The following is a 24820-nucleotide window of genomic DNA, read 5'->3' as shown; positions in this document are numbered from 1 at the left end:
ATAAAAGTACACTTGACCAAATATTAAAGGACCTATTGTCATTAGGATCCATTAAAGGATCACTGACTCCAATCTGAAAATCAATTCTGTCTCCAATCTGAAAATCAATTCTCTGCTACCACTCACTGCCTCCGACCACCAAGATAATTTGTATCCGATTTGCTACCTTATTCTGAATCCCATATGCAAGTGCGTGGAAGACTATGTTCCCCGACAGAAAACCATGAACGGCGAGGTATATTTACAGGTTAAGGCAGGTTACTCGGAGAATGTGGCACGGTCTGAATATGACAACTGGCTGCAAAGCAAGGTCAGACAACGACATTGGTGATATTGCAACCACACCTGAGGAACTGAATGCTCTTCTACGTTCAGCCTCGTGAGCCTCTCCCCAGGGTGACTGTTGCAGAGGTTAGATCGGCCTTACTGAGGGTAAACCCACGTAACGCAACCCGCCCAGAAGGACTGAAACTGGAATTGAGGCTCAAAGACACAAAGTGCTAGAGTAATTCAGCAGGTCAGGCAACATAGAAACATAGAAAATAGGTGCAGGAGTAGGCCATTCGGCCCTTCGAGCCTGCACCGTCATTCAATATGATCATGGCTGATCATCCAACTCAGTATCCCATACCTGCCTTCTCTCCATACCCCCTGATCCCTTTAGCCACAAGGGCCACATCTAACTCCCTCCTAAATATAGCCAATGAACTGGCCTCAGCTACCTTCTGTGGCAGAGAATTTCACAGATTCGCCACTCTCTGTGTGAAAAAATGATTTTCTCATCTCGATCCTAAAAGACTTCCCTCTTATCCTTAAACTGTGACCCCTAGTTCTGGACTTCCCCAACATCGGGAATAATCTTCCTGCATCTAGCCTGTCCAACCCCTTAAGAATTTTGTAAGTTTCTATAAGATCCCCCCTCAATCTTCTAAATTCTAGCGTGTAACATCTCCGGAGAACATAAATAGAGAATCCAAAGACAGGGCAGATCCTAAAGGTCACCTATGCATGTCCTCCAGAGATGTTGCCTGACCCGCTGAGTTACCCCAGCATTTTGTTTCTGTCTTTGGGTAGATGGATTGGCAACTCGCTAAAGAATGGGAATTTGAGGCACGTGCTTTACTTCAAGATCCAGTGCTGTCTATTCAGTTAGTCTATGTTGTCCATCCATTTTAATCTGCTTGTATTAAAATGATGATTCCCCTCTTATTTTCCAGTTGCTAAGAAGGATAAGCACTTGAAAGTTAAACGTAACCACCTCTCCACAGATGCCGATTGTCTTGCAATGTGTTCTCAGGTTCTGGTATAAATAATGCATGTTAGATTCAGGCATTCTTTGGCTACAAGTCTACAAGTGTGGGCCATTGATTCCGGGTGCCCTGCATCCGTGCAGCAAGCATAACATGTACACATTATATCCTATCACACACAATCACGAGAGAGTAATTAGCGTTACCGTAATTAGATATTACCAGTGGATTTTGATGAAATGTGTTTAACTGCCCTTTCAACAGAGCACTGAATATATTTATGTACATCTAACAGTAAATATCATTAAAATAATTTAAATATGACGCAAATGTAAAAATGTCACAGTCAAAGCGAATCTTCAAAGATCAACAAGCAATTTATTTTTTTAATAAAAACATCCTCAAACCTGATCACCATGTTTTGTGTTAGACTCTGTGTGACCTTTCTTAATACATATTCAGCCAGCTGTCTACTTTTCCTGTTATTTTAATGATAATTATATTCCTGCATGTAGGCATATTTCACCTTAAAGAAATCTGTTTCAAATGACATCTGTTGTGTTACTAACGTACAGATATATAGTGCAGTCAAAGAGTTTCATGCTGTCAATTAGTCATATTTTAATGAAACAAGGTAAAGTTGCCGTCCAAAAATATTTTACACGCAATTTTTTTCTTTGCCAGTCTACATAGTTTACCAGAAGTTTCTGTGTTGATTTCTGACCTCCGTTAATGACCTCCATTAATTAGTTTTTAGCCGTGTATAACTAAAAAAAAAAATCCTTATTTTTGCCTCATTATTGACCAATAATAATTCCGTGCCAGTATAAATTTGGTGGACAGATTCGTAGTTTACAAATTGGGAACATCTTATGGTTTATGTGTTTTTAGTATGCAACGATTTTTACAATTTAATCTATTTGGTATAAAATATCTTGGTGACTTTAACCACGAGAGAAGTGTATTTGCTCGATGTTATGTTGTCTTTTTTCTTTTCTTTTTGTTCTCTTTTACTTTGCTTGAACCCGTGTACTTTGAATGATCTACCTGCTGCTAGGTTATAGGGCTCCTATCTGCTTTCGTAAGCCTTGTTGCTAGTCTTTACGTTGTTCTGGTTTGTTCCTTCTTACCCTGCTAACTTCTAGATGGATTAAAGGGTAAGTGCTTCCCTGTAGTTGGCACAGGTCAGATAATCAGTACTGATTATCTGACAAATGCAATGTGTTTTATTTTTCTCTCTTCTCAAATATCTCATGTTTAGAATTCTCTAGTGTAATACTCATGTTTCCTGAATTTAGGTTGTGACATGAAAGCTTCCATACTGCAAATCCAGATGCATGTGGTACTTACATAATTGCCCCCCTATCTGGCTTTTATATTGTAGGCAAAGACTCCTCCTAGTAAGACTTGAATGATTCTTAACATTTTCTAACCTCCATGCAATGTAAATGTGAATTAGCATCACAAAAGACATCAGTAATATATTTGTTCAATTATCTCTCTAGCTAATTGACTGTGTAGTGCTTGAAAACAGATTGCCTTGCTCAGTGATATCATAATGCCTGCTTCTTCACAGCAATGATTAGCACCAGGGTGGTAATTATAGTCTTCTGCCAGGATAAGCAGAACAAATAAACTCCACATTTATTTACAAGCTCTGGTTTTCTGTATTCTTTCCATACTTATTCAACAACATGTGTTGTATCACATGAGTGTTAGTATGTAAAGTGTTTAAAATGTGTGTGGAAACAAAGGTATTATGACATTGCTCCAAATTAACCTTCGGTAATCATTCCAATCGATTGAACACATTAAAATCTTAGCAATTTTTCTTGAATTAGAGTAATATACTACAACTCTTTTTTTATATCAGACCGCCAACTTTATCAAAGAAAATATCTTTTTTTTTTTCCATTTAGAACATATTTTAAAATGGATTAGGACCTGCAAAAATATTTGGTGTTTAAAATGACATTGCATTGTTAAAATCCACTCTGTTTACTGATGTCCGTCCCAGCACTTTAAGTGGTTGCCGCACGCCGATTTTTTTTTGGATTTGGGAAGTTATTGCATGGAGTTTAGTAATGCGGGTTTTACTCGCAGGAGACGGTTGCAAAGATTGTGGGAGCTGGCAAATATGTAGTTGGAGTATTCCGGGATCAATACTGAGGAGTAGATGATGCCATCCCTCCTTATCATGGAAAATACTCCGGTTTGCCCATAGACTTGACGTTGGATAACAGGCAGAAAATTCCAGAACTTAAGACAGATCTTATTTCTTTCTGTTTGATGCCTGACCAATATTCTGTTTATTCTTTTTTTTTCTTTTCTTTTGCTGTAGTTCATTTTTTGGTGGAAATACAGGCTGTTTGTAAAACTCCGAAAGGTTCCCGTGTGATGCAAAATGCAAGCCAGTATTCTCTTGTATTTGCACCAAACTCCGTTGCTATCCTATTAGATTAATTTTTGGTAGTTTTGTATGCTTTAAACGCTACATATTTTTATCATCTATACACTGCCGTGATATTTTCAGTATTTTCAATTGCTACATTTGAGGAATGCAGAACTACAGTCCAGTGAATTTAACCAATTCACTTAATGTGCATGTTTCTCTCTTTAACTGCAGTACACTATAACTGACTTTAAATGCACTGATCCTTTGCACAACTGACTAGTGTAGAATCCTGCAAATTCATACTAATTCAATTTTTATTGACATTTATTATGAAATATAAGGGAAGATTTAAAGTAAGTTTTCCACAAAAAGTAATTGAATATTAATCAATTCTCCCCCTATTTGTGGGGGGGTGGAGGGAAACTACTGGCTATCTGATCAGCCTCCATATTTTTTGGTTAAAAAAAATATTTTCCATCACTTACTTAAGGTAAGCTACTTGTAGTTCCTTGAAGAACCCAACTAAAACGAGCATCCCCTGGTCCACTAGGGAACGATGGTGTGCTGCAGTATACTCGTCATGTTCTTGTTATGTGCCGTTATCGAATGCTGGGGCATTGTCATCCAGGCCAGCAAACATGTATTTTAATAAGACATTAGAAATATGCCATAATAGTTCTGTTTCATTTTTTTTTTAATTTGTTTGATGAATTTGTAAATCTCTTTGCTGGTGAATGCACAAAGGTATGTATCTTTGATATTTACATTTTCAAATGCTGAGAGATATCTAATGCAGGTCAGTTTCTCGTTAGAGCTTCCGAGCCCACCGAACATTCTCGCAGCGAGTACCTACAAAAAAAATGGATAGCTGCCATCAATCATTGTCATTTCTTCTTTTCACTTCTCCGACTGAGATTGAATGGTGTCATTGGTGGTTATTGTCTAAAGCGGAGCTTCATCCTTTTAATGTCAAAGAGATATGACGCGTGTGGTTTCACTAGAGGACCCTGATGGAAAGTCACCTTTTTCATATCTGACATCTCACTGTGAACTTTCCGCAGGAAATATTGATAGATTTGCCTGACATTCAGTGCCTCGTGCTGCTAACAACTCAGAAAGAACTGCAGTCGAAAATTGGCTGCAGCTAATCACAAAGATAATAATATTTTTAAGAATGATTTATAAATTAGAGACTTCAGTTATTTTTACATTCTCTCAAACTCAGGTTATAATCTTTTTATTAACGGATTTATGAATTAAAATTACATAAATATGTCATCTTTTAAAGCAAAGGTTATTTTTGTTTTCAGGGACAGATAAGTGTCACTCGTTAAACCAGACAAACCCTCATTGGAGCAGTGCGGTTTCATGTACTGCAGATTAAAAGGTTTTAATTCATTTAAACAAATCTCTTGCATTGCACTAATTGCCATTTGACAACCGACATGCCCTGGATGCGAGGGGAATTCGCAATAGTATTAACTGATAATTGTTGTATCTTATAAACATCCCTTGCACAACTCACTTCAGAGATAATTGTAAAAACATAAAAATATTTAAGATAGCAACAATTTCCATTCTCCTACAACATAAATAGTTCAGCATCCCAGCACAGTCACTAAGTTTATTTCCAGTGTTATTATATAAATGAAGAATTGCAGCGAATATTGTCATTGCAGTTCCTCACATTATACATTGCCTCTTGAGTCAACCTTTTTTTTTACTGTAAAATGCATCAATTGGAATAATGCTTTGTATAAAACATTAAGTACAGAAATTCTATACATTTCCTGAAAAGTCAGTATGAAATAAAATATTTTTTTAATTATCGATCATCTGGAATCTTGCTCACTTCTTGAGATTGTGTTGATATTTCTGCATCCAATTGAAATGTAATCAATTTGTGCAGAGACCTCGACAACTCAACAAATGATTTGCTGTTTCATTTATTTTCTAACTTTACTTATTATAATGGTAGCAGCAGAATTACGTTGTAAACGTAATCTCAAATCCTATAAATATTCACTTTTGAAATCTGTAAAATAAGACCTTGCCTCAAAAGGATTATTCATTTCTGAATATATAAATAATATATATATATATATATATATTATAAATAGAATCTGTAATCCAGAGCTGCTATTTCTCTACTGGTAACCCAAAGTAACCAAATGAAGCAGTTTTATCTGCTGTATCATGAAATTAAAATATCAACGAGCTTGCCCCAGATTTCCATTTAAATTTATTGCACAACAAACCACACTTCAGTGATCCAGATTCTGACTCTGTATCGCACTACGAAATTGTACAATCTTTGCTTCTACTTTGACAGGTGCTGGAAGAATACACTTAGTTTACTTGGCAACCCAGCACTCGAAAAATGGAAGATATCTTCCTTTGAGATAATCTTCTTTCGGAAGATTCCGAAGAATATCTTCCGTCTGAAGATATCTTTCTTGAATTCCCCCACACTAATTTTGTAACTGAGGCTGTGGACTTTAGTGGACTGACTTCTCCGAGTTTTTAAACACAAGTTCATAGCATAAGCCTGCATCATTACTAACCTCATTGAATTGTAAAACTGGACTTTGAATTGTAAAAACTTCCATGTTTTGAGCTCACTCAACATTTAGACTCCAAGCTGTGAGATTGCCTGACGTCTTGTAGTATTGGTCTCCAAAATACTCTTCACAGAATTTCAATGTTCCATTAAAGTTTGACGTTATTGCTCAGTGTTGGATTAAGAATGCCTGCATCAGTTCAAATCATCGAACATTGGCAGCCATTAACGTCGATAGTGTTAGTGTAAATATCTGTCAAATTCACCAACAGTTGATTAGGAAAGATTTAAACTCTTAAATATAGCACTCCAGAACACTGAAAAGTAATTTCATTTTTAACATTTGAATAAATCTTTTCTTTTTGCAATGTTAAACTTTTAAACGTGTAAAAACTCCTTTTTATTATTGCTTTAATATTTACTAAATAGAATGAAAAAAAACAAAATGAAAAGAACAACATTTCATTGTCAGTAGTAATACTTCTTTCACTTTTATATTGAAACTTTTGCCTCATTTCAAACCATTATCATATTGCTTCTATTTTACCAAAGTACCAAACCATTGCTTCATTCTAAATTGACCTGTCAATGGACAGAATCATAACCTTAAACATTCATAACACTTGACAAAACTCACGTAACTTGTGTAATACTGAAGCACTCCTATTTTGGGAAATACAAATGGATTATGGGAAAGGTCATAAGTGATAGGAGCAGAATTAGGCCATTCGGCTCATCAAGTTTACTCCGCCATTCAATCATGGCTGATCTATCTCTCCCCCTAACCCCATTCTCCTGCCTTCTCCCCATAACCCCTGACACCCATACTAATCAAGAATCTATCCATCTCTGCTTTAAAAATATCCATTGACTTGGACTCCACAGCCTTCTGTGGCAAAGAATTCCACAGATTCACCACCAAAACACACAAAACAATGGAAAGGAGGAGACTGATGTTAAAAAAATAAGCATTCCTATCTGATAGCATTTGAAAAACAGTTCCTGTAACAGGAAACTGACTGTATGCAGCCATAAACTGCTAAACCTCTCCTTAATTCAATTGATGCTCCCAGGACATGACCAGCATCCAGGGTGTATTTGACCACACTCATTTTTGTTTCTTTTGCATAGCTGAAGTATTATAATATTTCAGCTATGTATGTTGAGATTTATTAATTACACCCTAGGTGTTTGTGCCTATAGTTTGAATAGAAAGCATGAATGCTCCTACTTCATTAATTCATAGCAAATAGCAGATTGTAACCTTCCCGTGCCAGTACTTTATGTCTTTTTGTTTAGTAGGCACAGCTATAGTGTCAGACTGCTTTCCATTTTGAATCCATTTTAATTCACAAAGAAGAATTTCTGAAGAACTTCAATACATTTAATAGCCATCCATAATTTTTCAACCACAGTCTTGCTGAGGTTAGAATAATCGTGTTATATTGATGCCCATCTACTCGACGTAGGAAAAAGCCTGAATAAATCAAAAATGTATTAAAAGTATTTAAATGATTCCAATTCATGCCACCTTCTGCTGATTATATTGTTAACTCTTGGCTGCTTTCCTACCCCCCTGCACAATGTCCTGTCAGAAACCTTACTCACAAATCTGATTGGGATGTCGGATGGACCAGCTAAGATGTAGCCAGTGCAATATCTCAGCCATTCCACCAGGAGGCAGACTTGGTCAAAAAGGACAGACATTCAAAACTCTCACAGATCAGAAAAATGTCTCCACTTCATATCCTCATAGGCCTTATTCTCTTCCCTCACAACTTTCACCCTCCTGGCTATTCAGTATCAAAGTTATGGATGGCCACGGTTTTCCATTTTGTTTGGGTTTTTAAATATATTTCTACATAATTCATCTTGGGAAGTGCAAATAAGCAACCATAATCTTAAGTATTCACTAACGATATTTAACATTTGGTTTCAGTACAGTTTCACAGACTGGTCCATGCCTGAGGATGGTTCGAATTCTTGCTTTTACACCAACATATCACCTCTAAGACTTGATTGTGTTTGTTCATGCAATTGTGATCCCATTTTTGTGATATGCAGTATGAACTCTTTCAATGAAAATAATTTTGTTTAGTTTTATCAGAATTTAAATTTTATGTAAAAAGTTGGGGTGGAAAAATGGACCGACAATGAAAATAATTTCAGAGTTTTCTGATGCATGGTTTCAAAACAATTAAAATCTGAACTAAAAATGCATTCTGTGGAATGGCAGAATCTATTGTTAAAAGTATTGTTCAGGATCAATATTAATTAACTAGATTGATTTTTAGTTCAGATAGAAAGGAATATGCAGCGTTCCTTATATGTTGACTCTATGCTGGAGATGAATACACTAGACCAGAGGGAAAAATCTATTGCGTGAAGAATTTTTTTTTAAATAACTCAATTAAAAATAGTGATTTCGGTGAGAAGAGTTAGTGGGTGGGTGGGATGATAGGGCGGTGATTTTGTGCTTGTGTGTCTGATGGAGGTTTTCATAGTCTTTCTCTAAGAATGGCCTTTTCTGTGTATGTGCCTGGCAAACAGATGCAGACAGAGCTCAAAAACATGGGATGGATGAATTTATCTCTGCCAATCCTTGCATGTTTGATCATGCAACACTCTTTGAAACGCTACAAAGGTTAACGTTGGACCACAGGCTTAATGATTCCTACTCTTGTTTGGTAAGCATATTGTTGATTTACTGAATTAATCGCCCAACGGACTTGTATGTTCTAGTCTCAGTTGCATAGCTGCAACATGCAAAAGTCAAATGGAAAGTTACTGGCAAATGTCAACGATCCTGCCTGTGGAGACTGAAGCAAAACACAAAGTGCTGGAGTAACTCAATGGGTCAGGCAAGAGGGAAATGGAGAAACAACATCTCAGGTTGGGACCCTTACTTCAGACTCAGACTTGGATACTTAAGCTTGGGCTGATGGCAATTTTTAGTTGACGGTTTCCACGTAAGGATTGGGTTTTCTTTCTTTGCCCCTTGCCACGTTAGAAAGGAAATTGAGAAGATGTGCAGCTACTTTAGCCTGGAACTTAAATTGTCAGACACATGCCGCTGTTCCTTGCATGCAAAACGTTGGAGGTACCATGTTATGTTATTTACTAACTGCCACTGTTCATGGAGTCATATAGCTCGGAGACCATCCCTTCGAACCAATTCATATCAAATTCTTGAGGGATTGGACAGGCTAGATGTAGGAAAAGTGTTCCCGATGTTGGGGGAGTCCAGAACCAGGGGTCACGGTTTAAGAATAAGGGGTAGGCCATTGAAGACTGAGATGAGGAAAACCTTTTTCACCCAGTGAGTTGTGAATCTGTGGAATTCTCTGCCACAGAAGGCAGTGGAGGCCAATTCACTGGATGTTTTCAAGAGAGAGTTAGATTTAGCTCTTAGGGCTAACGGAATCAAGGGATATGGGGAAAAAACAGGAATGGGCTACTGATTTTGGATGATCAGCCATGATCATATTGAATGGCGGTGCTGGCTAGAAGGGCCGAATGGCCTGCTCCTGCACCCATTTTCCAATTCATCCATGCCGACCAAGATGTTCCATCTAAGCCAGTCCCATTTACTTGCCTTTGGCCCACATCCCTTTAAAACCTTTTCTATCCATGCACCTGGTTCCTTGGAACCACCAGGTAAAGGCTGGCAAGAAACTCCCAGCTCCATGGGCAATCGCTGGATCTCCTGGTAAATGTTGATGCCTTCAATGGCCCCATTGTTCTTCCTTTCTGCACCTTCACTGCTGGGAAATTGCTAAAGTCTTACCTGATTTGGGTTGCGAGTAGTTCTATCTTTTTGAGCAATCCTCCCACCTGTCAGTTGCTATTGAAACAGACTGCCATGAATGTGTAGGAGCTGGATCTGGGATCTCAGCTGGTTTGGGGCACTAAATGGACATCCGAGTTTGACTCTGTTGGGGGTGGTTGATGTAATTTTCCAAGCATCCCACCAACTCTTGAACATTACAGACCCCAACTAAACTTTGGGCTGCAGAGGGGCGCAGCTGGTCGAGCCGTTGCCTCACAGCCGCCCAAGTTCGATTCTGACCTTGGGTGCTGTCTGTGGGGAGTTTGCATGTTCTCCCTATGACCATACCAGTTTCCTCCGGGTGCTCCGGTTTCCTCCCACATCCCAAAGACGTGCAGGTTTGTAGGTTAACTGGCCGCGGTAAAATTGCTCCTCGTTAGTAGGGAGTGGATGAGAGAAAATGAGATGACACAGAAGCAGCGTAAACTAATGATCGATGGTCAGTGTGAACTCAGTGTGGCCTGTGTCTGTGCTGTATCTCTAAACTAAATTAAACTGAACTAATTCATGCCTAAAAAACATTCTTTCACAAAAAAACATGTAATTGCTTTACTTCCAGCTCATTTATGAAGCATGTAGAACATAGAATGGTACAGTACAGGAACAGGCCCTTCAGCCCACAATGTCCTTGCCATACAAGATGCCAAGTGAATGTAATCTCCTCTGCATGCATGCGACCCACATCCCCCCATTTCCTGCATATCCATGTGCCTATCTAAAAGCCTCTTAAACGACACTATTGTATCTGTCCCCACCACCCCAGCCAGCGTCTTCCTGGCACTCACCTCTCTATGTTTAAAAAAAACATGTCCTGCACACCCGCGTTAAACATCTTACCTTAAAGCCAAGCCCGCTAGTCAATGGACAATAGACAATAGACAATAGGTGCAAAAATAGGCCATTTGGCCCTTCGAGCCAGCACTGTCATTCAATGTGATCATGGCTGATCATCCCCAATCAGTACCCCGTTCCTGCCTTCTCCCCATATCCCCTGACTCCGCTGTTTTTAAGAGCCCTATCTAGCTCTCTCTTGAAAGCATCCAGAGAACCGGCCTCCACCGCCCTCTGAGGCAGGTCATTGACATTTCCATCCTGCAAAAAAAGGTTCTGACTGTCTACCCGATCTATGCCTCTCATCATTTTATATACGGCTATCAGACTCAAACCCTCAAACTCCAATGTTCCAGAGAAAATAATCCAAGTTGATCCAATTGCTATTATACCTCTAATGCAAGCCAGGCAGCATTCTGGTAACATATTATTCACAAGTACTCCAGCACTCTGTGTCTTTTTTTGTAAAGCAGCATGTGCAGTTCCTGGTGTCTCTGTCTTAATTATTGATTCACCCCTTTATTCCATTGTGTTCTGTGGAGTTGGCTCACGTCGTTGCCTGGGTTATTTTTGCCTTTCTGTTCACAGGGTTGGTTCAGTCCCGGGCAGGTGTTCGTGCTGGATGAATATTGCGCCCGTTACGGAACCAGAGGCTGTCACCGGCACCTCTGCTACCTCAACAACTTGCTGGAACGGGCTGAGAACGGAGCGATGATTGACCCCACTCTGCTGCACTACAGCTTTGCCTTCTGTGCTTCACACGTCCATGGCAACAGGTAGCGTTCACAAGCGGTGTGCCACACGAGATCGTGGTCGCAACCGTGCCTAAGCCAAGTAGGCTTCTCGCTTGAGTTACGTGAGAGAGAGATAAGCATTTACAGCTCAATATTGCCAGCATTACACAAGGGGAACGCAAGGACATCTATTCCATGCAGTGGTTGTTACCGTATTTTATATTCCATGCTGGTGCGGTATTAGTCCTGCAATGTTAAATACATTGAACGGCACAGTGGGCACAGCTGGGACAGTGGGCATAGCTGGTACAGTGGGCATAGCTGGGACAATGGGCACAGCTGGTACAGTGGGCACAGCCTGGACAGTGGGCATAGCTGGGACAGTGGGCATAGCTGGGACAGTGGGCATAGCTGGGACAGTGGGCACAGCTGGTACAGTGGGCACAGCCTGGACAGTGGGCATAGCTGGGACAGTGGGCATAGCTGGGACAGTGGGCATAGCTGGGACAGTGGGCATAGCTGGTACAGTGGGCATAGCTGATACAGTGGGCACAGCTGGTACAGTGGGCACAGCTGGTACAGTGGGCACAGCTGGTACAGTGGGCATAGCTGGGACAGTGGGCATAGCTGGTACAGTGGGCATAGCTGGGACAGTGGGCATAGCTGGGACAGTGGGTATAGCTGGCACAGTGGGCATAGCTGGGACAGTGGGCACAACTGGTAGAGCTGCTGCCTCACACAGCTAAAGTTCAACTTAGGCCAGTTCAGTTTAGTCTAATGTCACATGTACTGAGGTACAATGAAACGGTTTTGTTGCCTGCTATCCAGACAGCGGAAAGACCATACATGATTACAATCGAGCCATTTACAGTGTATTGATACATGATAAGGAAATAACATTCAGTGCAAGGTAAAGTCAGTAAACTCCGATCAATGAGGTAGATAGTAGTTCAGGACTGCTCTCTGGTTGTGGCAGGATGATTCAGTTGCCTGATAACAGCTGGGAAGTGTCTAAGTGAGTTTATTGTCATGTGTCCCTGTATAGGACAATGAAATTCTTGCATTGCTTCAGCACACAGAACATAGTAGGCATTTACTACAGAACAGATCAGTGTGTCCATATACTATAATATAAATATATACACACATGAATAAAAAAAATGATAAAGTGCAAATAACAGATAAGTGGGTTCGATCCTGACGTTGGGTGCTGTCTGTGTGTGGAGTTTGCACCATCTTTTTTGTGATGGCCTGTGTTTCTTCTGGGTATTCCATTTCCTCCCACATCTCAAAAACGTGGCGTTTGTAGTTTAACTGGACTCTGTAAATTGCTCCTGGTGTGTAGGGAGTGGATGAGAAAGTGGGATAACATGATGATCAGTGGTCAGTATGGACCTGGTGGGCTGAAGGGCATGTTTCCATGCTGGATCTTCCAATCAATCAATCCTTCCTTCGCTTTTTGTCTTGCTCTATGTATAACCAATATGTTTACTCAGGCTGGCATTAGCTGACATTAGCACCGCCGTTAACTAATGGTTGAATATGTACGTTGAAGTACAAAATAGTCATGTGTTGATAATGAATCCCATTAACACTTGTAGCCAACTGTAGACTCTACTTTACACTGTAGAGATACAACATGGTAACTGGCCCTTTGCCCCACCATGTCTGTGCCCACCAGCAATCAATAGACAATAGACAATAGGTGCAGGAGTAGGCCATTCGGCCCTTCAAGCCAGCAACGCCACTCAATGTGATCATGGCTGATCATCCCGTACACTAGCACTATTGCAATGTTTTACTGAAGCCAATTAACCTACAAACCTGTACACCTTTGGAGTGTGGGAGGAAACTAGAGCACCTGCGGTCACAGGGAGAACGTGCAAACTCCACACAGACAGCATCCGTAGTTAGGATCGAACCCGGCTCTCTGGCGCTGTGAGGCAGTAACTCTACTGCTGTGCCACTGTGCCTCACTACATAATGTAGAACCATATGTGTTGCCATGTATGGACTTTGTAGGAACTGCACAGCCATCACTGCTGTGAATGAATTACTTCAAACATGTTCTTAATGTCGACTGTGTAATGTAATAGAAAAAGTTCATAGTTTATTTTTCGGGATGTAGGAGCTGCTGGTACAGCCAGCATTTATCAGCCAAGCAGGATTCTTGAATTGCTGCCATCCTTCTGATGAAAGGGGTTGCAGGGTTTGGCCAGAGTGACGATGAAGGAATGGACAGATATATCCCTGGTCAGGATGGCGTGCAACTTGGAGGAGATGCAATGAGTGGGTGGAGCCATGATTGAATGGCAAAGTAGACTTGATGGGCTGAATGGCCTAATTTTGCTCCTTAATATTGAATATAGAAGTTGGGAGGTCATTTGTAATGATGTTAGATGTTGATAAGGCCACATTTAGAGTATTGTGTTCAGTTTTGGGCACCATGTTATTGGAAAGGTGTTGTTAAGCTGGAACGGGTGCCGAGCAAATTTAGCAGGATGTTGCCAGGACTCAAGGCCCTAAGCTGTAGGGAGAGGTTGAGCAGGCCATTTCTTGGAGCGCAGGAGGATAAGGGGTGATCATATAGAGGTGGACAAAATCATGAGAGACATAGATTGGGTAAATAAATGCACAGTCCTTTGCCCAGAGTAAGGGAATCGAGAACCAGATGATATCGGTTTAAGGTGAGGGGGGGGGGAAGGCTCTCCCCAACATTGGAACCTGAGGGGTAACATTTTTACACCCAGGGTGGTGGGTGTATGGAACAAGCTGCCGGGGGAAGTAGTTGAGGCAGACACTATCGCAATGTTTAAGGAACATTTAGACAGTTACATGGATATGATAGGTTTAGAGGCACATGGGCCAAACACAGACAGGTGGGACTAGTGTCGATGGGACATGTTGGTCGGTGTGGGCAAGTTGGGCCGAAGGGCCTGTTTCCACGCTATATGACTCTATGACTCTATGGTGGTGTTTCCATGTGCTGAAAGCCTTTGTCCTTCTTAGTGTTGGTAGTCCTGGGTTTGGGAGACGCTTGCAAAAGAATAGCCTTTCCAAGTAACTGCAGTCACTTATAAGCTGTGCATGCTCCGACACAACAGATTAATGCCCTTTCAGTCCAATGTTATACTCTCTGCATGACATCGAACCATTTTTTATTTAATATCAAGTCCTATTTGTATTGAAGCTATAGAGTCATATACAGCATAGAAACAGGCCCTTAACCCAGTTTGCCCTTCCTGTGTTTAACCCATTTCCCTCTAAACCTTTCCTATCCATGTACTTGTCCAAATGTCTCTTAAATGTTGTTACAGTACTTGCCTCAACTGCCTCCTCTGGCAGCTCGTTCCTTAAATCCATCACCCTCTGTGTGAAAAAGTTACAGTTTTCCTCCTATTAAACCATGGCCCTCTCAACTTAAAACAAAGTTCTCCGGCTCTTGCTTCCTCTACCCCTGGGTAAAAGACGATCTATTTGATTCATCCTATTTATTTCCCTCATGATCACATACACCTCTACAAGATCACCCATTAGGGGCCTGTCCCACTTGGCGAATTTATAGGCGAATTTATAGGCGACTGCTATAGTCGTAGCAGGTCACCGAAAAACCAGCGACAACCTATGTCATCCTGGCGACAACCTACGCCAGCACCTACGTCAGGAGAAGCTCATTGGCGTCAAACCCACTGTCGGCGAAACATTTTCAACATGTTGAAAAGTTAGCGGAGACCAGAAAGACACTACCACGTTTTGCGCGACTGAGGAGACTACTCCCGGCGAACACCAGCGAACATGTGGCGACAAACTAGTCGCCTGTCGTTGCCTAAAAAATCACCAAAGTGTGACAGGCCCATTAGTCTTCTGTTCTCCAAGGAATAGAGTACTAGCCTGCCCAACCATTCTCAGGGCCTCGAGTCCTGGCAACATCTTTGTAAATCTTCTCTGCGCTCTTTCCAGCTTGATGACATCCTTCCTGGTAGCAGGGTGACCAAAACTGGTGGCATTTACACTACACCATGTAATGCCTATAGATGGGAGATCCAGCATTATTTTATGTTAGTTGATTTTTTTTTTTTTTTAATCTATGACTGAAACTCTTGTTTTGGGACTTCCGTTGTGTATTCTTTTCATTTTGTGTTATTTCTTTTTCATGTTTTTCATTAGTTTCTCGTACTTTTGATTTCTCTTTATTTCTTTCATGCCTCCACGCTTCTCTTTTTTTTTGGCTTTCTGCAAACCTTTAAAGTGTGAAAGTGCAGGAGCTGCTTATGTCACAGCCAAGTGTAGATGGTGAGGGGGACAAATCATTCAGTCCCTCCACGAATGAGCCAGAGGGTGACACAAAAAAGGAGAGAAGGGAGTCTAGAAAAGGGTCAAGAAAGGAACCCAAGATGCCGCAAAAACCTGAGCCAAAGAGGTAAGTGAACTCTGTGGACGGGTGAGGCTGTATTGTGAATAGGAAAAGATTTATCATTCAAGAGTCGAGTGTGTTTTACTGTTATGTGTCCCAGATAAAACAATGAAATTCTTATGTGCAGTGGCACAACAGAATATGTGAACACAGTACACTGTAATCAATATAGTAAACCAGAAAAAAACGTGCGATGTGTGCGTATGATATATATATATACATATATGTGTGTATACTGTATATGTGTATATATATACACATGTGTGTGTGTGTATATATATATGTGTGTGTGTGTGTGTGTGTGTGTGTGTGTGTATATATATATATTGCTTGTCCAAAGCAAGCGTTGTTTACGGAGGGCGCACACACATATACACTGTTCTCACTCCACAAACATTTACACATCAGTCTCCGAAGAACCAGGGTCTCGACCCAGAAACGTTCTACCCATTACCTCGGTGACTCTCACCACCCCCCCCCCCCCGGAGATGTTTGCTGCCTCTCCAGGGAGATGCTGCATTTCGTCGTCTACTGTACACTGACAATGACATTTTTGAATCTGAATCTGATCTACCCACACACACATGTACACATAACAAACATATACATCAGTCTGAGTCTCGAAAACGTCGCCCAAAGGACAAAACCAATGCCCCTGAGTCTATGTCTAATGCGTTTAAATGGATTAGCAGTTTGTGAGTTCCAGCACTGATTTGTGCTGTTTCATTTATACAGGTAAGCTCAGAACTGCTGCAGATGAGTATTTTCTGTTGTGCTGCTTGCAACATGTTGCCACAGCCAGGCACCAGCTTTGCACAGACAGTTCACATTGTGACAGGAAGGTGATCGCTGATACTTTAATTTGTACATATCTTCCTTTGTTTTTCTTGATATTTTCCATAATTTCCTTTTACTTTACAGTACTTCATATACCAGCTCCTGTTCAAGAAGGCAGATAAGAGTTGATCTAGGCATCTCGTTTGGCACAGTGGTTGTCGGCCAAATAGCCTGTTCTTAGGCTGACCTGTTCAATGTTCCATGTTTTACACTTGTTGCTTTTTAACTTGCCTTGAGGAGATATGTGATTATTTTCTCATACGCCTCACCTCTGATTCTCTGACTTGCCTTGCCATTAGGTCTTTCATGTCTGCCCTTTGGATTAGATCTTTCAATTGTGGCTCAGCTGCTGTTGTTGCTGCCACACAGCGCGGGGACCCGGGTTTGATCCTGACCTCGGGCGCTGACTGTGTGGAGTTTGCACGTTCTCCCTGCGACAGCGTGGGCTTCCTCCGGGTGCGCCGGTTTCCTTCTACGGCCCAAAGACATGCGAAAAGGGTTGGTAGGTTAATTGGCCTCTGTAAAATTGCCCATAAAGTGGAGGGAGTGGATGAGAAAATGGGTTCACGTTGAGCTAGTGTGAACGGGTGATCTATGGCGGCATGGACTCGGTGGGCCCGCTTTCACGCTGTAACTTTCAATCAATTAATCTCTATGCCCAACTTTGATGCTTGGCATCCCAGAGTTACTATAAAGTTACTTGTAAAGAAAAATATATTCCTCTCAGAGCAAATTAATACTCCAGTTTCCAAATGGCTCGAGTGGGTCATTTGACATGTTCTTCATGGGCCTGTCCCACTTAGGTGATTTTTTAGGTGCGTGCAGGAGACTCTGCGCTCGCCACATGGTCGCTGGCGATCTCTGGTGAGTCTCCTTCATGGTCGCGAGGAGTTCCCGCATTCTGGGAACTAGTCGCGGCCTCAGTATGGTCGCCGCTAATTTTTCAACTTGTCGAAAAATATTTCTGCGACCAAAAATTGGTCACCATGGAGATAATCGATAATCCTGTAGTCGTAGGTGCAGTGGTAGTGGGGTTGCCATGTAGTTGTACGTAGTTGTAGGTAGTTGTAGGTAGTTTTAGTTCATCGCCTTTGCTGAAGGGCATTTTCATTGGCTCATTGGGGGAAGAAAACGTAAGCAGGAGTTTTCAGAACCAAGGAAAGCCGGCCGGTAATGTTAAATGTCCGCTAAACTTCACAGCTGTGTATCTCTGGCTTCTTAAAAGTGTCCCCACTTCTTCTTCCCCCTTCGCCCCCCTCCCTCTCTCCCCCCCCCCCCCCCACCCCCCCTTTTAAAGGACTTTCCATATACACTGTGCTAGCGGTCTTAATTACAGCGCCAACCTTCCTGTTCATCGCGGTGTGTGTCTGTATCACCTTGGCTTTGCACCGTGTGAATTTCAGACAGCGCTCCCCCCGCTTGCCCTGGCCCCCGCCTTTGCGATGTGTGTGTTTGTGTGTGTGTGTGTGTGTGTGTGTGTGTGTGTGTGTGTGTGTGTGTGTGTGTGTGTGTGTGTGTGTGTGTGTGTGTGTGTGTGTGTGTGTGTGTGTGTGTGTGTGTGTGTGTGTGTGTGTGTGTGTGTGCGTATGTGTTCCCCTCTGACAGTCGCCGTTCCATTTCCTGGTTTTTCAGGCGACTGCTGGCAACTTGACGATCGATGGCAGTCCGCTGAAAAATCGCCTAAGTGGGACAGGCTCATTGCTCACTTCACAATTGTCTAATATAATTTTTAAACATTTTATATGTGGCACCATTTAAAAGCTGCTTTTGAAAGATAAAGGAAACCTTGTGTAACTGAAGCCCCTACTACTGGAGTAACTGTATTATCTAAATGTGGCCGATTGGGAAAGGGGGAGATGCAGCGAGACCTGGGTGTCATGGTACACCAGTCATTGAAGGTAGGCATGCAGGTGCAGCAGGCAGTAAAGAAAGCGAATGGTTGTTAGCTTTCATTGCAAAAGGATTTGAGTATAGGAGCAGAGAGGTTCTACTGCAGTTGTACAGGGTCTTGGTGAGACCACACCTGGAGTATTGCGTACAGTTTTGGTCTCCAAATCTGAGGAAGGACATTATTGCCATAGAGGGAGTGCAGAGACGGTTCACCAGACTGATTCATGTCAGGACTGTCTTATGAAGAAAGTCTTATGGATAGACTTGGTTTATACTCTCTTAAATTTAGAAGATTGAGAGGGGATTTATAGAAACTTACAAAATGCTTAATGTGTTGGACAGGCTAGATGCAGGAAGATTGTTCCCGATGTTGGTGGAAGTCCAGAATACGTGCTCACAGCTTAAGGATAAAGGGAATCCTTTAAAAACCGAGATGAGAAGAACTTTTTTTCACACAGAGAGTGGTGAATCTCTGGAACTCTCTGCCACAGAGGGTAGTTGAGGCCAGTTCATTGGCTATATTTAAGAGGGAGTTAGATGTGGCCCTTCTGGCTAAGGGGATCAGGTGGTATGGAGAGAAGGCAAGTACGGGATACTGAGTTGGATGATCAGCCATGATCATGTTGAATGGCGGTGCAGGCTCGAAGGGCCGAATGGCCTCCTCCTGCACCTAATTTCTATGTTTCTATGTTTCTAACTCATCCAGCACAGTCTAGAAAGGTCACAAAGAAGCTTCGGCTGCCAATTTTTCTTTCAGAAATTAATTTTCATATGAATGCAACATAAAATGTGTTCCTGTTTATGGTATGACCATGTTGGCAAACCCTAAAGGGGCTGTCCCACTTGGGCGACCTAATTGGCGAATTTAGAAGAGTTTGAAAAAATGACATGTTGAAGACCTCCTTCGACCTCCTTCGACTATGTAGAAGACCAGCTTTGACCAGCTACGACTAGCTACGACCAACTTTGGGAAAATTGGACACCGAATAGCGGAGAGTGAAGAGGACCTCCTTCGACCTCCCTTCGACTATGATGAAGACTACCTTCGATTACCTACGACTAACATGCCGACCTACTACAACTAAACCTACGAGTAAACAAAGTATCGATTTTTTCCATGGCAACCTTTTTTTACTGGCGGGCATTTTTTAACATATTGAAAAAAATGCCGCGACCTAGCTGAGGCCTCGAGTACGCGGGGACCACCTTCGAGCATGAAGGAGAGTTACGAAGACCTCCTACGACCTCGTGTCGACCATGCTGCGAGTATGAGTTGAGGGCAAACTCGCCAGAACTCGCGGATTAAGTCGCCCAAGTGGGACAGGCCCTTTAACTTCTAAGACAAATAAAATACAATTAAAATCATATTCTTACATGGGAACTGGAGATTTATTCAATCCCCTTTTCGATGGTTTAGCTGAGAATGGAGGAATGCAATACAATACGGTACAACTTCATTTATCCCAGAGGGAAATTGGTTTGGCACTAGACAAAAGATACAGTTCCAAGGCATTGAAAGTGCCATGTGCATTATAATAATAATGAAATTTAAGTGACCAGTTATTGCATAGCGCATATGTAATATTGCACAAACATGAAATTGATATTGCATATGTGCTGTAATACATATTACGTAGGATGTGGGATACGGATCATATGCAGGCAGATGAAGGTGGAAATGTCAAAGATTAGATGACATAGCTTTAAGATGAAGGGCAAACTTTAAAGGAGATGCGAAGAGGCACGATTTTTGTGCAGAAGTTGGTGGGTGCCTGCAACGTGCTGCCAGGGGTGGTGGTGGAGGCTGATATGACAGTGGCATTTAGGAAGATTTATATAGGACGTTAAATGCCGGAGTAACTCAGCGGGTCAGGCAGCATCTCTGGAGAACATGGAACATGGTGACATTTTCGGGACAGGATCCTTCTTCAGGCTTCATTGGCAGACACACACTCTGTCCTTTATGGACATGGATATGAAGGGAATGCAGTGATATGGATCACGTGCAGGCAGATGCCAAACAGTCTTTCCAGGTGAGGCAGAGGTTCACCTGCACCTCCTCCAACCTGCTACTGCATCCGCTGTTCCAGGAGTCAACTGCTCTACATTGGTGAGACCAAGCGCAGGCTTGGCGATCGCTTCGCCCAACACCTCCGCTCAGTTCGCAATAACCAACCTGATCTCCCGGTGGCTCAGCACTTCAACTCCCCCTCCCATTCCGAATCCGACCTTTCTGTCCTGGGCCTCCTCCATTGCCAGAGTGAGGCCCAGCGCAAATTTGAGGAGCAGCACCTCATATTTCGTTTGGGTAGTTTACACTCCAGCGGTATGAACATTGACCTCCAATTTCAGGTAGTCCTTGCTTTCTCCTTCCTTCCCCTCCCCTTCCCAGCTCTCCCACAAGCATACTGTCCCTACCTCTTCCTTTCTTCCCCCCCCCCCCCCCCCCCCCCCCCCGACATCAGTCTGAAGAATGGTCTTGACCCGAAACGTCGCCTATTCCTTCTCTCCATAGATGCTGCCTGTCCCGCTGAGTTTCTCCAGCGCTTTTGTCTACCTGATGAGATTAGTTTATTTTGGGATTATATTCTGCAGACATTGTGGGCTGAAGGGCCTGTTGTGTTGTGCTATGTTCCGTTCCCAATCAATAGAACATAGCTGAAAGAAGGACAAGTAGTTTTTTGTTCGAGAGTTTGAAGGCTCCAGTTCGAGTGCAACTGTAGTCATTGGCATTGAAACAAACAGGGTCAAATGTAGGTCTAACTGCATGTAGATTTTAATACATGCTTGGCACCAAGATTATCGGTGGAGTTTCAGTAAGTTGTCTGATTGTATTGTTATTATTGGGTCAGACAGTGAGCAAGAGTAGCTTGCAGTCACTCACAGAGTGGAAAGCGAATGGGATTCAGATGTTACAAGACAGCCTGAAGGGCGAGACTGACAGAATGACAAGCTGTCATGAAGAAGAAACTGACTAGCTGCTGTCCAAGGTTCCAGTAGATGGAAATGGTCTCAGTGTTTGATCATTGTCATTGAAGAAAGTAACAAAGGTTTCAGTGCAAACATATTGAACATTATTATTTTCAAAACCTTATGTGATAAAAATAAATTGATTGAGTCCTGCCACATGCACACACATACACACACACACACATGTACATACACACGCACACATACACACACATGCATGCACACATGCAGAAACATGCACATTGACACATGCACACACAGATAAATATGCAGAGACCCACGCACACGCAGACACGCGCACACAGACACAAACACGCACATACACACACGCATACACACACATGCAGAGACACGCACAGAGACACACACATAGACGGACACACACAGACAGATGCACACAGAGAAACATACATAGACACACACACAGATACATACGTAGAGACACGCGCACACAGACACACACAGACACATGTGCACACACACGCACGCACACACGCACAGAGACACACATATAGATGCACAGACATGCACACAGTGATACATACATAGACACACGCATACGCAAACAGACACATGCACGAACACACACACACATGCAGAGACACGCACAGGCACAGGCACACGCACACGGAGATACATACATAGACACACACGCAGAGATACATTCATAGACACACAGATACATATGCAGAGACACACACACACGCACACACACACACTCAATGTCACACACACACATACAGACACGCACACAGACACACACACACGCGCGCGTACACACACGCACACACACACATGCGTACAGACGCGCACACACACACAAAGTCTTTTCTGGAGGGGAAGCTTTTATAAATCTTAAAACAAACCAGTTAATTTAAATTAATGAAATATGGCATATATACAACAGGAACATAAAACAGTTTTCCCTTTAAATATTGCACTACTTGGTCTAAATCAACTAAATACAGGAAACTTTGCAGAAAGAATATTACAAATTGGTATAAAAAGTATTTTTTCCTGCCCTTCATATGAATAAAATCAACATTTATTCCATTAATGAATGATATTTGTTTCGCTTTTGCACTTCTTTGAATTGTTACAATTCAGATTTAATATTTATGATTAAATAAACATTTTATATTTATAACTTTGCATGCTCAGTCCTGTTAACCTTTTCTATCTATTTTGGCCATTATTTTGTGAGAAGATCTCAAGCCATGAAAGCTACAATGCATAGCCTGGCGTGGGGCTTGATTATTTGTACATTTTGACAAAAAACATTGGAAATTTTATTATTTCTGACATGGCCGGGGATGTGAGGCTGTGAGGAGAGTGAAGTTGACAGAACTAGTGCTAACCACTGTGGCAAAGACTTGAAAAGCAACCGACATGACATCTTTCCTGTCATGCTGCCGAAAATGTCATCTTTGTGAACGGGAGTGAGAAACTGGTTTGCTGAAGTTTTGAAAGGTAGAGTCGAAAGACGCTCATCATGTCAGATGTAATATAGTCCGCAGCTGTTTGAGAGAGGAAATCCTAGTGGCCATGACGGTTTTTAGTTGGCAGACCCTCCGAGACATGGAAACCACTCCAAAGTAGCAACAATCGACTTGTGGATTGCAGTACACTTGTGCTCGAATGCTTAGTCCCTCTCACCACAAAATAACATCTTGGAATCTGCTTTGTAAATGATTTTCCCAATTGCTACGAACCATTTTGATATAGTATCAGAATCTATTCCAATTTTTCAGCATTTAAGAGATTTATTTAATAATATTTTCATTTGGGGCCACATCTTCCGAGGTACAGTGAAAAGCTTTGCTGTCCAAACAGATCAGATATTCAGTACATCATTATAATCACGTCAAACTGAGGTACAATAGATGGAGCAAAAGGGAGTCAATTTTATATTTTAATTGTGCGGTGATGATATAGGGGTATGACACTAGCAAAGAAAATCTCCTCCATTGTGTGAACACTATTGTAAATGTAATTATGTATTATAGTTGTTATCTCAAGCACTTAAGTATTTTGTATAGGTTGTTAGATGAGGTCCCAATTCTGGTGAACATTTAAAGCAAGGTTTATACCAGGTAGTGTCATGTTTTGTTTTTAATTGATACAGAATAGCACATTTTTGTTAAAATCGTAATTTTAATAATTAGTTCTTTATTGCAAGGTGACAATTCCACATTTCAAAAGTGTAATAATATTAAGATCCTCATCTTTTCCTATCTGAATAAAAAGAAAATGTGTGGTGTTTCTGGCACTTGCAATCATTGTAATCCTTGGATACAATATTTTTTAACAGTTAGCTTGTAAAAATTAAAAAAATCCTTGGACCAAATATTTTTTACCAGTTAGCTTGTAAAAATTAATATCTGAGGGATATTGAAATTAGACCACAATAATAATAGTTTGCCACTTTTCACAATTGTCAACTTTAGTCCAATATTTTTATCAGTTAGCTTGTACAAATAAATATCTGAAGGAGGTATTTATTTCAGATCCCGGATATAATCTGAAAATAAAGATTGCATATCTTCTAATATCTGAAAGGTGATTAAATTATACCACACCACTAATAGTTTGGCACTTTTGATAATTGTCGACTCTAGTCCAATATTTTTCACCAGTGAGCTGGTACAAATGCATATCTGGATTGTAATGAAAGTGTTACACACTTCTAATAGTTTCTCTGATTTTTTCTTAATCCCCTTTTGAAACGAAAGGGAGAAGAAGCTTGCTCCATTAAACTTCTCGGAACATTATTTGCTGTCCAGCCCACAGAGTCTGATCTCATGTTGGATGATTTGTGGCTTCAGCAGCTTTTTTTTTTATCTGATTGGACCCCGGAGAACTGCAGTATAGATTGTAATTTCTGAGTTGAAGGTCACAATTGATGCTTGCAAATAAAGAGACATAAAGCTGACCAATTAACCCTTGACAGGAGGTTTATTGGAGGCTCTGTAATCCTTTATCATGCTTTTGTGTTGCCAAACAGGCTGGTGCTGGGGATTTGCTCAGCTTAACATGTACACTGAAGGAGGCCTATGGAAAACGGACTGTTTATTCTATTCACAGTCTATCCACAGTACAGAAAGGGCGAC

The 24820-nt window shown here is 41.5% G+C and overlaps 1 protein-coding gene across 9 annotated transcripts in view; it reads left to right on the top strand.

Moving 5' to 3' along the window:
• cadpsa (Ca2+-dependent activator protein for secretion a) overlaps window positions 1-24820 on the top strand; it is a 279926-nt gene that overhangs the window by 167410 nt on the left and 87696 nt on the right. For 8 of the 9 annotated variants that reach the window (XM_055647589.1, XM_055647592.1, XM_055647588.1 and 5 more), the window contains 2 exons: window positions 8756-8892; window positions 11454-11641. In XM_055647589.1, the coding sequence (XP_055503564.1) occupies window positions 8756-8892; window positions 11454-11641 (325 nt within the window). Of the gene's footprint in view, window positions 1-8755; window positions 8893-11453; window positions 11642-15848; window positions 16020-24820 lie in introns of all 9 variants that reach the window. The other variant, XM_055647594.1, reaches the window with a different exon arrangement.

This window comes from Leucoraja erinacea, chromosome 16 (assembly GCF_028641065.1).
Source record: "Leucoraja erinacea ecotype New England chromosome 16, Leri_hhj_1, whole genome shotgun sequence".
NCBI classification, from domain to species: domain Eukaryota; kingdom Metazoa; phylum Chordata; class Chondrichthyes; order Rajiformes; family Rajidae; genus Leucoraja; species Leucoraja erinaceus.
This window is presented reverse-complemented; position numbering and strand designations above follow the sequence as displayed.